Here is a 16,237-nt window from a genome sequence, read left to right as displayed (position 1 = left end):
ACTCACATAAATTTGATTTTCTTGTTTTACAATACGTGTGAATGTACAGCTTTCAGCCATCCAGTTCATCATGACCCGTCAGACTTCAAAATACGGGGCATATGATGTTTACACGGAAATATTGAGTGCATTATTATGCGTATTATACATTCACTAATCTAATGCTTACTTGTGTTCATAACATTCATTTGATACTCCCACTCCTAACCATAAAATGATTCAGTGTTCTGATTTGTTTGCTGAAAAAGTGCTTAATAATTAATGTTTTAATTCCTCTGGGTCATGGATCATATTCATGAAATGTGTGAAAAAATACAAACAATCATCCAGCAGAAATATGCAAAAAGGGCATCAGAAATTTGATTCAAACAACAAGACAAAGGCACTAGAATCCATAATGTCACCAAATCAAGACTGCCTTCAGAAGCGTATAATGCAGAACAAAGTATCAGCCAATGATGCTCTATTCAATCATTTCACAACCCAGACAGGGGCACTGGGAGTCCGCAATGCCTCCTAATATCAAGGACTCTTTGACCAAATATATCCACTGTGCCAACTATCAGGCAAAGATCTGGAGGATGTCTCTGAGAGGCTTTATGACCACGCCCACACCAGTGAACCATGGATGGAAGTTTGAAGAGGGAGCTTTGTCCGTCGACTGGATGGACAAGTGCAAATGCAAAAAAAAATCAAATTGTGGCAGCCAAGCAATGCTCAAGCATTGCCCATAGCTTACCTTTTACCGGAGCTTTGCTAATGTGTCGACTGCAGCAACCAACAGGCCGACAGCTTGACCAATCCAGTCAGCCATTGATGAAAGCTCGAAGGAGGAAACTTTGACCATCGACTGGATGGACATGGCTCTGGCCAGCCCCTAAAGAAGTGCTGGAGCTCACACAGTGCAAATGCAAAAAAAATCAAAGTGCAGCAGCAAGCAATGCTCATGCATTGCTCATAGTTGCCCTGCACTGAGCCTTGCTCCTGAGTGGGCCGCAGTAACCAACAACATGACATGCTGATGACAACCCCTGTCACAGTGACAGTGATGAGGAGGTTGGAAAAGACTCTACTAATGAAAAGTTTCTGCACTAGAGTTCTATTGCAGTTTACCATTTAACTTGGAGCATGGACTTGATCATTCAATTGTCATCTTTTTTGTCCTTGCAAGTTTTTTTTTTTTTAATGTGACAGCATCATGTGACAGCATCATTCAAGATAATAATTTCTGATTCATTTTTGCTTTGGATGCGAGATGTTGGGGGTCTTGTTAACTGTGTGGTAGGTAGCAGATCATATAACCTACTACACACTAAAAATAACACAAGGCCCCAAAACTACGTAAGGTAGGTTTTTCAGTCTAAGACACGAGGGCCTAGTGCTAGGGTAGCAGGCTAGGCATAGGCTAAAAGCTACAAATAACATCAAGTCTACATTGTATGTAAGGCTAGAATGTGATTTGGAGTCAGAGACCTATTCATGTAATCTAAGTTGAGTTTCCATTTAAGAATATGAATTGTCTACAAAAAAATCTATAGCATTACTCCATGTATTAATCTGAAATATGAGATTTCTTTATGCCATGCCTAATTTTCATATTTGTAAGGTTGGTAGAACCTATAAACTACACTGTGTATACCATAAAAATCACAACATAACTGCTGTAAGCACTGCCACCTGCATATGTCATGGTACACCCTTTTGTCATATCATGCCTACTCCGCTGATGTGCACTTTATACAATCATAAAGTGAACAGACAAAGCGTAAACTCTCAACTTCAATTATCAATGGAATTGCTTTTATAAAGTTGCACTTTTTTATCGCATCACAGCCGATGCTTATACAGTTCATACAATTGTGGGGGTACTTCCAGATTACGCATAGAACAAGGGTCCAGATATAACAAGGTTAATTAACCAGATGACCTCGTTATAATGGGACTGCCCTGTATAATATTTTGCCTAGGATCAGCAAGACAAAATGACACAAGCAGTTGAATTTGCATTCAAGAATTACAGTTTTTGGGTGAGAAAAAGTTACCAGTTTGCATTATCCCTTTTGGGTAGAAAAGTTTAACATCTTAGCTGATGCCTATGTGCTACAGGAGGCAATATTTTCACAAGTTGTCAATTTCAGAATGAGTCAACTGCAATATTCATTTAAATGAAAAAAAAACTGTAAAATATACCGCACAGGCAATTTAAATTTGAAAAAAAAAAAAATCATCATCATCATAAACTAATGGGGATAAATTTTTCTGACATGATTTCAAATCACACACATTAACATACCATAGGAATGCAGGTTTTTATATATAGTTTTTATACATTGTCCATTCTAAACAAGCACAAAAACATACAAGTTTTTAGTCCATTTCTGTGAAAAGTCTTTATATTGTAAAACAAGATTTAAAGAATGATGAATCCTAAGAATAGTGAACACAAGGCAGAACTTGCCTTCGTCATCTAAACTTTGCTATCCCTTGAGTTAAAAAAGATATAAATGTGTATAAAAGTTTAGTCACATTCTTTGGCTATTGCACAAGATGTAATAAAACATAACAAACAAAAACAAATTGCTTCTGGCGCCAGTATATGACATGGTCATAATACAGCTCTACACCATACAACCACTCCCATCTTGCCAACACTCACCCTATTAAACACACCTCACCTCACTCATTACTTCCATACATTACAAATCACACAGAAAGACATGGATGAAATATACTCATGACTGGAGTACATGTCTGGAATGGTGTTTCCAAGGCGACCAGAGGGGGAAGACAACTTCACACCTTCTGCTGGTATGGGAGGTAGATGGAAATGTGAGTCAGTGGTGGAGGAAGCATTGGTCAGAGCAAAACTTTGGACAGGAAGGCATCCTCATCTTCATCTTGGGTCAGACGCTGCATCTGGGCATCGTCATGGCAACCCATCTCGTGCTCCTCCCTCTTCACCAGTGTCGCCTTCTCCAGGGCGGAGTCCTTGGGGTCCAGGGGCTCTCCCTTCCGCATGGCGAAGAAGAAGAAGTGGAAGTGTTCCCCGAGGAGGGTCAGCTCAATGCTCCAGTTGAGGGCGCTCTTTGCAAAGAGCGGCCGACGGAAGTGCGGCTGGGAGAATGTGATGGAGATGAAACGGCCCGTAGGCTTCAACACCTGGCTCACCTTTAAAGTACAAAGAACGAGAGATTTAAATTAGGAAAATCATATGAAAAAAGGTGTCAAAGGAAAAGAAAATGCCTCCTGAAACAGATAATCAACATTACTTATTCAAAGATATTGCAACATTGAGAAATTGCGAGTTACAACTGATTGATTCACTTCACCAATTTTTGCCCCTGAACAGCTGTCTTTTTCGAGCCCTAAATTATGACATCACGAAAGGCTCGAAACCCTTTGCGAATGCAGCGGTACATTGAGGCCGTCATTCATAAATTCATATTTTTCCCGTATAAGTGAAGGGGAAATCTGTTCCTTCCAAGGAGAAAATGTCAAACTTGAAGTCAGACACACAGTGTACTATTAAGTAATGAGGTCTCAAACCAACATTAATCACTGATCAATCAAAAATAAATTAGTAAAAATTCTCCGTAGAGTGTGGAGAAAATTGTGTTGTATGATAACAGCAATAAACTGATCAATGAAAAGTTGAGCAGTTTCTGTAAAACTACCAACAAAGTCAGACACATTTTGAATATCAACAATCAATCTGTCATTTAAATAAGCTGTTTAAACTGACATCTCATCTATCATGTTTTAGAAAATTCTTTGTTCATTTGTTTGTAGATTGACCACAATAAGTGACAATTGTTTATAACCTTTATAAGTTAATGATGGTATAGACTTCCTCTGGCATAAAAAGATATCTATAAAGAAAGTTTGCTCCCTTGAAAAATTGAGAGCAGCAGATGTTCAGAATTCAATCAAATAAAAAATGATTTTTTTTTTTAATTTGTCAAAAAAAAAAATCATTAAAAACTTGTGCAATCTTTCAGTTTTCAATTACTAGGTGCTGAAGTTAATTTAATACTTTGCAGGTACCTGGGTGCTTGGAGTGTAACAAGCCATTTTCACAATGTATTCAAATTTATGGATGTTTCATTCTTGGGAACACAGAGATGAGCTGTTCCATTTCAACCTGCCCTTCTTAAATGAAATTCAGCTGCTCGAATCCAGTTTGTATATATCACTTACTGCTATGTCGGAAAAAAACTTGAACAAGCTTTCAGGTTGTGAACAACCTCGATTTAAAGGCATGCATGAAATTTCAATATGTTATGAAAATCGCCTATTGAAAGTTGGGCAAGTTAACTTCAAATTAGCCATCAATGCACTTGCAGATGCACTCACTGATAGCTAACTTGAAAATGACTTGAAGATAGCCATCAAGCTGACTTCTACACTGTAGTTTACAGGTGTGTATCTGTCAATGATACAGTCAAACCTGCCTTAATAGCGACCACCTGTCTATAGCAGCCACCTGTTGTACAGATGACCAATAAACTCAATTCCCCCCAATACAAAAGTCATGTTACAGACCCTGTCTACAGTGGCCACTTTTTCTCACTCCATTGAGTGGCCGCTATAGACAGGTTTGACCATCTTTGTGTTAAAATACAGGGAGCAATATTTTGGCTGCATGCTTAGTTGCATACATGAATTACAGTCAACTGGCAATTAACTTTATTAGTGAAAGTAAAAAAAACCGTCACTTACTATAAAATGTATACAGTGGCATGAAATCATGGGTTTGACAAAATCATGGGTTTGTCACACACCTATCAATTTCACTGCCCTCAAAATTACCTTTGCCAGTGTTGTCTCCATTGTGCGCAGTCCTTCATCTGACATATACCAGGGATCCTTTTCATTGGCGATCAGTGCATCCAGTGTTCCCTTCTCTATGACAACGTCAAAACTGGAGTCAGGGAACCTGGAAGAGTCATGTGGGGGTTAAAGACGAGGACGACATTTATCTGATGACAGGTGACTTCTGCTGGAGTCGGACTTCAAAACCTTGAATAAAAGATGTCACTGTTGAATGTCATGTATTTTTAACTGGCTAGTAGCCCAGCTTCGCCCAGGACTACAATTCCCAAAAAAGCCAGTACACACAATAAGAGATTCAGGCTTCTACCAAGGAGGTTCGAGAGATGGAGTTACAACAGACTATAATTATTCAATCAGCTGTCAGTTTTCTATGGATGGACGAAAGAATTCCACAGGTGCATTTGTGCGTTTACTTTGATGTTCGATGCTTAAAGCCGTCATCTTCTTGAGCAATCTGAAGATTCATTTTTAATGCTAACATAATATCGGGTATATGCTGCTCGTTTATATATCAAATGCAATGAAATTTCACCTAATGATAAAGCATATAAAACAAAAGTCAGTTCCGTTCGAAAATATGTGCAAAAGTGTAAATCTGAGCTGTATTTTGTGAAAGTGTTTGAAATTTTACCCTCATGGAAAGCCGGTTTTATCACTTTTCTCCTTATTTCCGCCAAATGAAACTAATATGGTATCATCTTCAAGTATAGTTCTTTATAAATCAATATGTCAGATTAGCGTACAGACACGTACATTTGAGTAATTTTGATATCTATTTCAGCAATATTTGAGCAATGTCTATTCGCGCACCCCCATGCCTTTACCATTGTCTACCGCCCATCGTTTGTAAGTAGGGATAGCAAAAAGTAATTACTATCACAAAGACATATCTTCCTTGGAAAGTGGCTGGTGATTATGCAATGAGACACGAGTCAATTGTCTTCGCATCTGAGCGGCAGATCAGTTTGACACGTACTTCAAATATTTTTGAGTGGCAGCTTCGAGCATGGGATCAAAGCGAATACAAGACTGTTGTGACTCCATTTCTCGAACCTCCTTGCTTCTACCAACCTTTAGTGATTTGCTGGCTGGCTGTCATCCCCTCTTGTGGACTCCTTCAAGCCAAGCGACATTCCTATTGTATGATCTCCCCAACTGATGAAAAGTTTTCTGCATCAAGCCAGTTCACAGCTAGCTCATGTGCAATGGGTAAAAAAAGTCTTTTTTTTTTTTTTTTTTTGCAGTTGGTTAGGCACTGCTCTCATTTTCAAAGCAACATAATGCATAAGCTTGCCTGATGTAACTATTCATGGGATTCATCAATCATGCCAACCAGGTAACTAGAATGGTCTGTCAATTTGCACCTGGGAAAGTATCCATTTCATTATTTTGCACAGAATAGGTGTTTTCACATCAGCCCGATAAAAATCCAAGCTCGAGAAATTTTTCGCGATTGCGAGTTAGCGCGCTATTTTATTTCTTATTCACATCAGCCCGAATTTTTGTCGAGCTAATTCGACAGCTGAGTATGTGCAAACAGCATAAGTAATGTGTGTGCCCTCTCAAAAATTCCTTGTGATTTGTATGCAGTTTGCCTCGATCGATCGGGTCACACACGCTAGGCGTAATGGGATGCATCGCGCTAATTTCTCGAGTCGTTTTCACATTATCAAATAGCGCACTACTATCCCGCTATTTCAGAAATTTCCCGAGTTGGACTCGAGAAATTTTCTCGATCAGAGCGATACAATTAGCGCGTTAATTTGTGTTCACACTATCAAATAGCGCGCTATTTCGCTATCGGGAAAATTTCCCAAGTCAGAAAATAGCGCGCTATTTCGAAACATCGGGCTGATGTGAAAACGCCTAATGTGGTAACAATCTCTCTCAATTGATACTGCTAAATTCCACTCTTTGCTGTCAGGTTGCCACTTTGCTGTCAGGTGGTTGCACTGGCAAGCAGCAATTACAGTGTACAAGCAGGGAGGTGTTTACAGAGATGGAGTGGCAACTCTTCGTATAATTCATGCAAACACATGTTACAATGGGATGTCTAGCATTCCATTACGCTTTGAAGTCATGCTCGGCACCGCTCTAGTTGCAAGACGAAGTTCGGAGACGAAGAACGCATTTCACCTTTCGTTGGATTACAAGCTTTATTTCACCGCAAAATTTTAAATGAAACACTCGAATCGATTTAGAATAGTTTAGGAAAGAATTCAATATTATTAACATGTATTTCTAGTTTCTTCGTAATTCGCAAATAGAAAGGAAATCAAAATTAGGCCCTCTTAAAAACCTAATTTTTTTCTAAAATGCGCACATTTCCGCATGTTAATTTTCTATCTTTTAATAAAGGGATATTTTGATCTTTCAAATAAAGTACTCCGTTAAAGCGTGTTCCAGCGTGTTTTTAAACTATTTGCTGTTAAAATTGTGAGTTTTACACTGCATTTTGATTCGCTGCTCCAATTCAAGGTACACAAATTCATTGTTGCCATCACATTGAAAGAGAGAGCGAATTGCAGTAGGAGCAAATATTTCTAGATGTGAGAGCGCTAGTCCCGATTATTGATGCTCTCTTTTGTCAAAGCACATGGGTAACACCTATAGTTGAAAGCATAACTTCTCGGCGGTGCCGCGCATGACTTCAAAGGAGAGCTTTAGTTGTCTCTCCTTCTCTAGCACCTCCCTGGTACAAGGACTACTTGAATAATCGTTGATTCCAGATACTTGCATTCAGTGACCTTAAACACGCCCTGTTAGAATGAATGACCTTTTTCTGTCTACGCCCTGTAGTGTTAGAATGAATGACCTTTTTCTGTCTAAACACAAAGTAGAATGCTGAATTTGCTCATTCTCCTCGAACACAGACTATGTGTACAAATTGCCAACAGTACGAGCCTGGTTACTGACCAGGCTGAGAGAAATTTAACCAAATTTCCTGTCTACTCATTGAATGCAATTTAATCTTAGATTTCTCCTATTTCTATTTTTTTTTCTCTATTTTTTTTTTTGTTCGTGTGTAAAGTGTTTGTGTTCTTGTTGCCTCCCACACTGATAAGAAATTTCCACTCAAAAATTTCAAGGGATGGTACTGTATTGGTTGAGATGAGAATTGGGCTTCTAACTTTTTGCGAGATACCAAGAAAACACTTATAAAGTACAGAGCATACCGTTTTAAGAGGAATTCAAAGTATTGTATTTGATGATAATCGGGTTTGGAATGACCGAAACATCCAAAAACAAAGTAAAACAAAGTAATCATAATAAAGTGTGGGTCCCACACTTTATTAGAATTGCTCTTTTTTGGATATCTCAGCCATTTCAAAACCAATTATCATCAAATAAATAATAATGTTGAATTCCTCATAGAACTACATGCTCTTTCATATTTCATAAGAGGTTTCTCATTATCTCACAAAAAAAAAAATGTAAGAAACCTGAAATTAGGTCTCAACCATAACTGTACGATCCCTTTAAATTTGATCTATAGCCCTATCAGATGTGTCCAAGAACTTCCATTTTTGTTCTTATTTTGTTTTTTGTCCCTGAAGGTGAAGGGACATGACATCTGAGTGTGGTGTAGCTGATAAGGTTGGATTCTAGATACATGCATACACAAGTTGAAATTTTGGTTTGTTACCGGGTAATTAAAAGTACTTGTGTGATGAAACTGAACAGGGAAAAAAACATCAATCATGTATTATATCTATAAATTTACTAGTTACCGGTACTACGTCTACAATACATGATAGAGGTCGTATAAACTTCATTAAAAGAAACTTGGCTACTGTGAGGAGAATCTTGAAACGAGGGATAAATATCTGCAAAGACTCACTTGAGATCGGTAATGTCCATCACCAGCCACTCCATTTCAGCAAAGTCCTTGTGTCTCTCTCTCATGTTGTCGATACACACTGACGAGAAATCGACATTTACGATATTCTGGTAGCCATCCCTGTACATCTCTGCACTCAGCTCACTGTTACCACAACCTGTGTTGTGTTTATGGCAGAGGAAAAAGAATGGTGTGGAGGCCTTGACAAGAATTTAGTAAACCAGATACATGTAGACCATTCTAGCTCTACATAATACAATGTACAGAACTGTATTTCTTAGTACTACCGGTATTCTTACTTTGGAACTCATGCTTGGGTCTAGCAGTGTATAGATGGAGACTAGATGTCACAACACGTCAAGACTTTTGTTGTTGTTGTTGTTGTTCTACAGAGCATAAAGGCCAAGTAAAAAAAATAAAATAAAATAGATCTATGCCCTAGGCCTAAATAAAAAATAAATAAAAAACAGATTTCTGTCCAAAGATTATGTGGTTATGAAAAAAAAAAAAAAGAATGTGGGCACCTTTTCATTCATTCCCATTCTAAAATCCCATGCCCATGGAGACATAAATTTACATTGTATAAAATTGCCGAATAGACCCCTATATGCACAATCCGTTTTTTGCACATGGCATGGTGTGCACACAGCCGAGCAAAATCACAAGGCATCGTGTTACATTTTTCATAATATCATTTAGACTTGTCACAAAGTCAAAGCATTGGTTTCAGGTGATATCAACTATGTTGATAGGCCTATACACTAGTAAGAGTTTTTATGTGGAAGGGTGGAAGTAAGGAATGCTAATGCAGCCGCACAACTCGGCCCTGAATCAAAACATACATTCGCGGGTTGCATGCACGGCACGGTCCTCTTTCTAAACCCCTAGCCAAGCAAAGCAAGGTCGTCCACCTGCCGCAACTCTCGGGCTATAGTAGGCGCATAGGCGAGGGGTGCCGTGCCGTGCCGTTACCCGTGTGCAGAACACTTCACTTACCGAGCATAAGTATTTTGTCTCCTTTTGACACATATTTCGCTATCAAATGTCTTATTTGACTGTATTTCACCAACCAGTCATACGTTTCTTCATCCTGAAAGCGACTGTCCCAGTAGTCCACCGTGGTAAAATCTGGCTTTCTGTCTGGCTTGCCCTCGCCTTCTCCAGCCATTGCGATAGACACCTGTTAAAGTTGCATTTCTTCACGGCGCATGCGCTAAAGTTTGGTTGTCCATTTTAAAGGGATATTTCGTTTTGGTTGGCTTCGTTTCCAACTTTTTTTTTTTTATCTTTTATTTTTGGAGATATTGAGAAACCTCTTATGGAAGGAAAGAAAAATTCATTTGATGAAAATCGGTTGTGAAATTATTGATATACATGTATCTAGAATAAAGCAAGCATAATAAACAGTGTGACTCACCTTTTATTACAATGCACTATCATTTTGTTTTACTTTGTTTTTGGATATCTGAGCCATTTCAAAACTGATTTTAATCAAATAAACTGGGAATTCCTCTTAGAATTGTGTGCTCCTTATTTCATATGTAGTGGTTTTGTACTCATCTCGCAAAAGTTAAATACCAATCTCAGCTCAATCCCCTTTCACTCCTTTAAGGCCCAAGGATCTAGGATAGAGAGTTCCAAACGAAATTATTTTGTTTCATTGTTTCTCATGCTGGTTGGTTGAAATCGAAACTGCATAATCGACAGATTCCGGCGCCGCAATAGACCGTTTCTGTAAATTTATGACAATTTATGGATGTTCTTTGTCAACAGTCACGAAGCATCTTATTCACCTGCTCCAGGAATTCACCTAAGTTGCCAGGTAGGACAATCTTTGTGATTGTGAAGGGCAGCTTTTGAGAGCAAAGCATGTACAAAATACATCAAAGAACCTGGCTTTGCGAGTGAAAGTCCTTCACGGTGTTGCCAGCACATCCAGCGGACATGCAGCTAGTCCGGTATTATTTCAATATTCCAGGACCCTAAAAGCAATTACAAAAAGTTGTGAATGCATTCATTCAATGTTTAACAGCGAAATGGATGCTTTCCCATAATTATAGTGTCGATATTGACGGACCATTCTGGTCAACGTAGCTGATCCACGCAAGTTTATTCTTTGTTTGAACATGACTTGTATTCCATTGTAACGTTGGCAAGATTATTTTTAAGCACTATCATAATTTAGGGCCTATCATGATATAGTATGGTAATGATATGATATAAAATATGTTTATAATACTATGATAATATGATAATATTATTATGATATACATGTACAATGTGATGTCGCGTTGAAAACGAATGGAGCGCTGTACAGACCAATTCGGTTTGGTACTGTTTTTTTTTTTTTATGGTAATTCCAATTGGGGGCTTCAGGTATGCCTATTTAATAATGATGTATGGACTGACATAGGAACGCACCTGCCTCAATGCATAACCTATTGAAAGTGCTTTCGTTCTTCTTTGGAAGCCCCCCCCCCCCCCCCCCCCTTATGACAGTCATAAGTTACAGTGCTCTGTCAAAAAATCGGATTCATATATGCTAACTGACAAACAAACAAAAAAGGAAGGTAATTTTTACCAGGGAGGTGTTAGAGAAGGAGTGAAATCTCTTCGCAATTTTATTTATTTGTGCAAACTTATGCTTAGGTTCTATAGCATGGCAATACCTATTTTAACATTTCACTGGCTCCATACTCCCAGCTGCTCTTTCATATAGCATTGGGGTACGGAGGCCAAAGAAGATGTTCTTGATTTAACCATTTTAAGCTGGTATTTCAGAGGAAATGTTGAAATCCTGTATATGGAAATTATTGGTAATCTTGTACGGATCAACCCAGCTCTAAGTTTTTCTTCAAATCTCCGTGTTATTAATACCCCCGGACTCAGGAGCATTAGTATCTCACAGGGGCGTCACCAGCTTTTTTTCAAGGGGGGTGCGTTTTGACACTAAATATAACGAGATTTTTTTTGACAGACATTTGTAATTCAGGAAGCTCTCAATCCCCACACTTTTAGGGTTTCTTAGGGAAACCAAGCGGGGAAAGGGCACCGGCGTAGCTAGGATTTCATCTTTTTTTTTTTTTTTTTTTTTTTTTTTTTTTTGAGGGGGGGGGGGGCTGTTAGTATGCGAGGGAGCGAAGCGACCGAGCCCCGAGCGAACAGAGCGAGCAAGCGGGGGGGGGGGGGGGGGGGGGGGAAGAGGGTGTGGGAGGGGGCTGTCCCCCCTCCCACAGTGAGAACTTTTTGCATTTTGATGTTGTAAATGGTGCAATTTGATGCATGTTTTGCTTGTTTTATGGACTTGAAACAGTCCCACTTGTTTATTAAAGGTAGCAGTATATTTTGATGTCAGCTATTATTGAACAATTTGCCTATACAGCTGTACTTCCTGTTTTAATATTTACACTGAATATCATGAACGCGACCAAGCAAGAGCGAGCGGAGTGAGTAAGGGGGGAGGGGGTGTCCCCCTCCCACGGTGAGAAGTTTTTGATGCATGCATTGCATGATTTTGCTTGTTTTATCGACTTGAAACAGTCCCACTTGTTTAAGGTAGCAGTATATTTTGATGTCGATTATTATTAAACAATTTGCCTATAAATTAATATCATCAAAATAAACTTCCTGTTTTAATATTTACACTGAATATCATGAACGCGACCAAGCAAGACCGAGCGGAGTGAGTAAGGGGGGAGGGTGTGGGAGGGTATGGGAGGGGTTGTCCCCCTCCCTCGGTTAGAAGTTTTTTTTTGCATGTGTTGTAAATGCTGCACTTTGATGCATTTTTTTGCTTGTTTTATGGACTTGAAACAGTCCCACTTGTTTATTAAAGGTATAATTTTGATGTCAACTATTATTGAACAATTTGACTATAAATTAATATCATCAAAATAAACTTCCTGTTTTAATATTTACACTGAATATCATGAACGCGACCAAGCAAGAGCGAGCGGAGTGAGTAAGAGGGGAGGGTGTGGGAGGGGGTGCCCCCCTCCCACGGTGAGAAGTTTTTTGCATATTGATGTTGTAAATGGTGCAATTTGATGCATGATTTTGCTTAATTTATCGACTTGAAACAGTCCCACTTGTTTAAGGTAGCAGTATATATTGATGTGGATTATTGAACAATTTGCCTATAAATTAATATCAGCAAAATAAACTTCCTGTTTTGATATTTACACTGAATATCATGAACGCGACCAAGCAAGAGCGAGATGAGTGAGCAAGGGGGGGGGGGGGATGGGAGGGGCTGTCCCCCTCCCTCGGTGAGATTTTTTTTTGCATGTGTTGTAAATGCTGCAATTTGATGCATGGTTTTGCTTGTTTTATGGACTTGAAACGGTCCCACTTGTTTATTAAAGGTAGCAGTATATTTTGATGTCAACTATTATTGAACAATGTATTTGCCTACAGATTAATATCATCAAAATAAACTTCCTGTTTTGATATTTACACTGAATATCATGAACCCGACCAAGCATGAGCGAGCGAAGGGAGTGAGGGGGGAGGGTGTGGGAGGGGGTTGCCCCCTGCCACGATGAGAACTTTTTGCATTTTGATGTTGTAAATGGTGCAATTTGATGCAGGTTTTTGCGTGTTTTATCGACTTGAAACAGTCCCACTAAGGTAGCAGTACATTTTGATGTAAATTGTTATCAAACAGAAAAAAGCATGCACACGATCAGAAGGGGCATTTCTCCTCCCAAACGAAGATTATTTTGTATTTTCAGACCTGAAATTCAGCGATCTGGTGCAAACTTTTGGTGCAATACAACTGTACTTGAATTTTTTGCAGCCCCCTCCCAAAAATAATAATTTAAACAAATAGTTTTTTGTTTTTTGTTTTTTTTTTCCCGGTGAAATGTTAATGGCTCTTATTCCGACTGTACATCATCTCTGTGTATGTACAAAGTATAGTGAGGTAGAGCTTAGGGGGAGGATGTGGGGGGGGGATACCCCCTCCCGCTCAACTGACCTTTTGAGTTTTTAGAATTGAAATAAAGCGATCTGAAGCACACTTTTTGTGGAAAATTCGGAAATTGTCATTCCCCACAGTGTACTAAGTCTATAGAAGGGACAAGGCAATGGGAGGGTGTTAAGATACCTCTCCCATATTCGATTATATTTTTTCCGCCTTCCAAATCCCCGGTCAAACTCTTGGGGGGGGGGGGGGGCGAATGCCCCATCGCCCCCCACCCCCCTCCCCCTTGGCTACGCCATTGGGAAAGGGTTAATCGTTAATTGAAAGGATAGAATATCCCCTCCCCCACGACGGAAGTTTTGCATTTTTTTAGACAGATTTGGTGCACACTTTCGATGAAATATTTGTACATCTGTATATAGGTGTATTAAGTCCATGGAAAATAGACCGAACGGGGGATGGTGTGGGAAGAGGTTGTCCCTGGTGAAAAAAAAAAAATAACACACACACACACACACACACACACAAACAAGAATAATTATTTAGCGTCCGGCGTTGAGGTCGCTTGCAGACTGAAGTGGTGATTTTTTTTTTTTTTTTTTTTTTTTTTGTCTGAAGGGGGGTGCGTCCGCACCCAACGCACCCCCCTGGTGACGCCCATGTCTCATTAAAAAAAAAGTAACATGCATTTACTGTGAATAACCATCTTCTGCCGATGGTGCATAACATTGGTCGTCAAGTGTAGCACTTGAATTAAACCTTTCGAATTAAGTAACTGGCTAATGCGTGTAGACCTGTGTATACCATGCAGTGTATAGCACTTTACAGTTAAATCAAGGAGGTTTTATACATGGAGTTCCAACTGGCTGTAATTATTCAAACAGTTGTCAGATTTCTATTGAGGTACAAAATAATTCCACAGGTGCACTTGTGCCTTTGATGATCGATGTTCGACGCCGCCGTCTTGCTGAGCAATCTGAAGATTAAAGGGACTGTACAGTATTGGTTTAGGTGGGGACGGACTGTACAGTATTGGTTTAGGTGGGGATTCATGTTTTGAACATTCCTAAGTGAGATGAGAAACCTCTTATGATGAAAGAGCGTGTAATTTTAAGAAGGATTCAACGTTTATTTGATGAAAATTGGTTTTCAAATGACTGAGATATCCAAAAAATTGATTATAATAAAAGACTACATGCCACGCCTTTTATTAGGATCTTTTTGTTTCACCTTGTTTTTGGATATCTCAGGCATTTCAAAATCGATTTTCATCAAACAAACTTTAAATACCCCTTAGAATTGCATGCTCTTTGACATTTCATAGTTATGTAGAGTGGTTTCTGAATATCTCGCAAAACGTTATACAAGCTAAATCCTCACCTCGACCAGAACTGTACACACCCTTTAATTTTGAACGTTATCATAGTGTTGGCCATATTTTGCTTATTTTTTTATTAAATGAAATGAAATTTTCACTTAATGATAAAGCATGTAAAACAAAAGTCAATTCCGTCCAGAAATTTGCGCAAAAGTGTAAAACAATAATCAGAGGTGTATCATGTGAAAATGTTTAAAACTGTACCATCCTGGAAAGCTGGTTTTATCACTTTTCCGCTTAATTTCCACAAATGAAACTAAATATGGAATAATCTTCAAGTATAATTCTTTATTGATAGATATATCAGATTAGTGCCCGGGTATGCCCAGTCGAGTAATTTTCATCTTTAATCCAGCATTTTTGTTCAATTTCTATTCGCGCATCCTCGTGTCATGCAGTACCACCTACATTTTAAAAGAAGGGATAGCGAAAAGTAATTACCATCACAAAGACATATCTTCCTTTGAAAGTGGCTGGTGATTATGCACTGAGACACGAGTCAATTGTCTTTATATCTGAGCGGCAGATCCTGTGTGACACGTGCTTCAAATATTTTTGAGCGGCGGCTTCGAACATGGTTCAAAGGAAATAAGACGCTTGCGACTCCATTCTCTAGAACCTCCTTGGTTAGATAGATAGGCCTACAATATTGTTTACTTCTTCGCGTGTCCTGTATTCTGCAATCGCAGCCTAGATTATCGAAGGGGACAGCAAATTGCTGCTGGCTGTAGGTATGTTGTAATTTAGGAATGATGTGTAATTTAGGAATGATGCATACTTTAAAAAAAATTTTTGTCAAAGAAATTTATTAACACCTGCGATGGAGTGCATAGCTTCTCGGCGGCACGGAACATGGGTACAAAGGGAAGATTCTGGTTTGTTTTCCTTCTCTAACTCCTCCCTGTTTGTACCAACTATATACCAACATAGGCTTACACATGAGCGACTGCTGTATTCATGGCTTATAAATTAAATGGATTAAAGGACAAGTTCACCTTCATAAACATAAGGATTGAGAGAATGCAGCAATATTATTAGAACACATCAGTGAAAGTTTGAGGAAAATTGGACAATCGATGCAAAAGTTATGAATTTTTAAAATTTTTGTGTTGGAACCGCTGGATGAGGAGACTACTAAGGCTCGTGATGTCATATGAGTACAACAGTATAAAGAAAATGTAAAGAAAATTCAACATAATAGATTTTCATTTTTTTTTTCGCATAATAAAAGAGCACTTGACTTGCCTCTTTCTAAAGGCAA

The 16,237-nt window shown here is 38.8% G+C and overlaps 1 protein-coding gene across 1 annotated transcript; it reads right to left on the bottom strand.

Annotated features, from left to right (window-relative positions):
- Positions 1–562: 562 nt before the first annotated feature.
- On the bottom strand, positions 563–9,842 carry LOC140242415 (EEF1A lysine methyltransferase 4-like). Its single transcript, XM_072322151.1, has 5 exons — positions 9,671–9,842; positions 8,675–8,831; positions 4,810–4,936; positions 2,869–3,168; positions 563–661 (listed from the first exon to the last, which is right to left on the bottom strand). Exons 1-5 carry the CDS (start codon positions 9,840–9,842, stop codon positions 563–565), a joined length of 855 nt encoding a protein of 284 aa, XP_072178252.1.
- Between the last annotated feature and the right edge of the window lie 6,395 nt (positions 9,843–16,237).

The sequence above is a fragment of the Diadema setosum genome, chromosome 19 (assembly GCF_964275005.1).
Source record: "Diadema setosum chromosome 19, eeDiaSeto1, whole genome shotgun sequence".
Classification (NCBI taxonomy): Eukaryota; Metazoa; Echinodermata; class Echinoidea; order Diadematoida; family Diadematidae; genus Diadema; species Diadema setosum.
Note: the sequence above shows the minus strand (reverse complement) of the source record. Positions and strands in the feature narration are given on the sequence as shown.

Excerpts from the sequence above, each read along its gene's own strand:
- LOC140242415 (XM_072322151.1), bottom strand. The coding sequence starts at position 9,842 with ATGGCTGGAGAAGGCGAGGGCAAGCCAGACAGAAAGCCAGATTTTACC. Across the intron at positions 8,832-9,670 it reads AGACAAAATACTTATGCTCG|GTTGTGGTAACAGTGAGCTG; the intron begins GTAAGTGAAGTG and ends AACACAACACAG. Across the intron at positions 3,169-4,809 it reads TGGAGACAACACTGGCAAAG|GTGAGCCAGGTGTTGAAGCC; the intron begins GTAATTTTGAGG and ends TGTACTTTAAAG.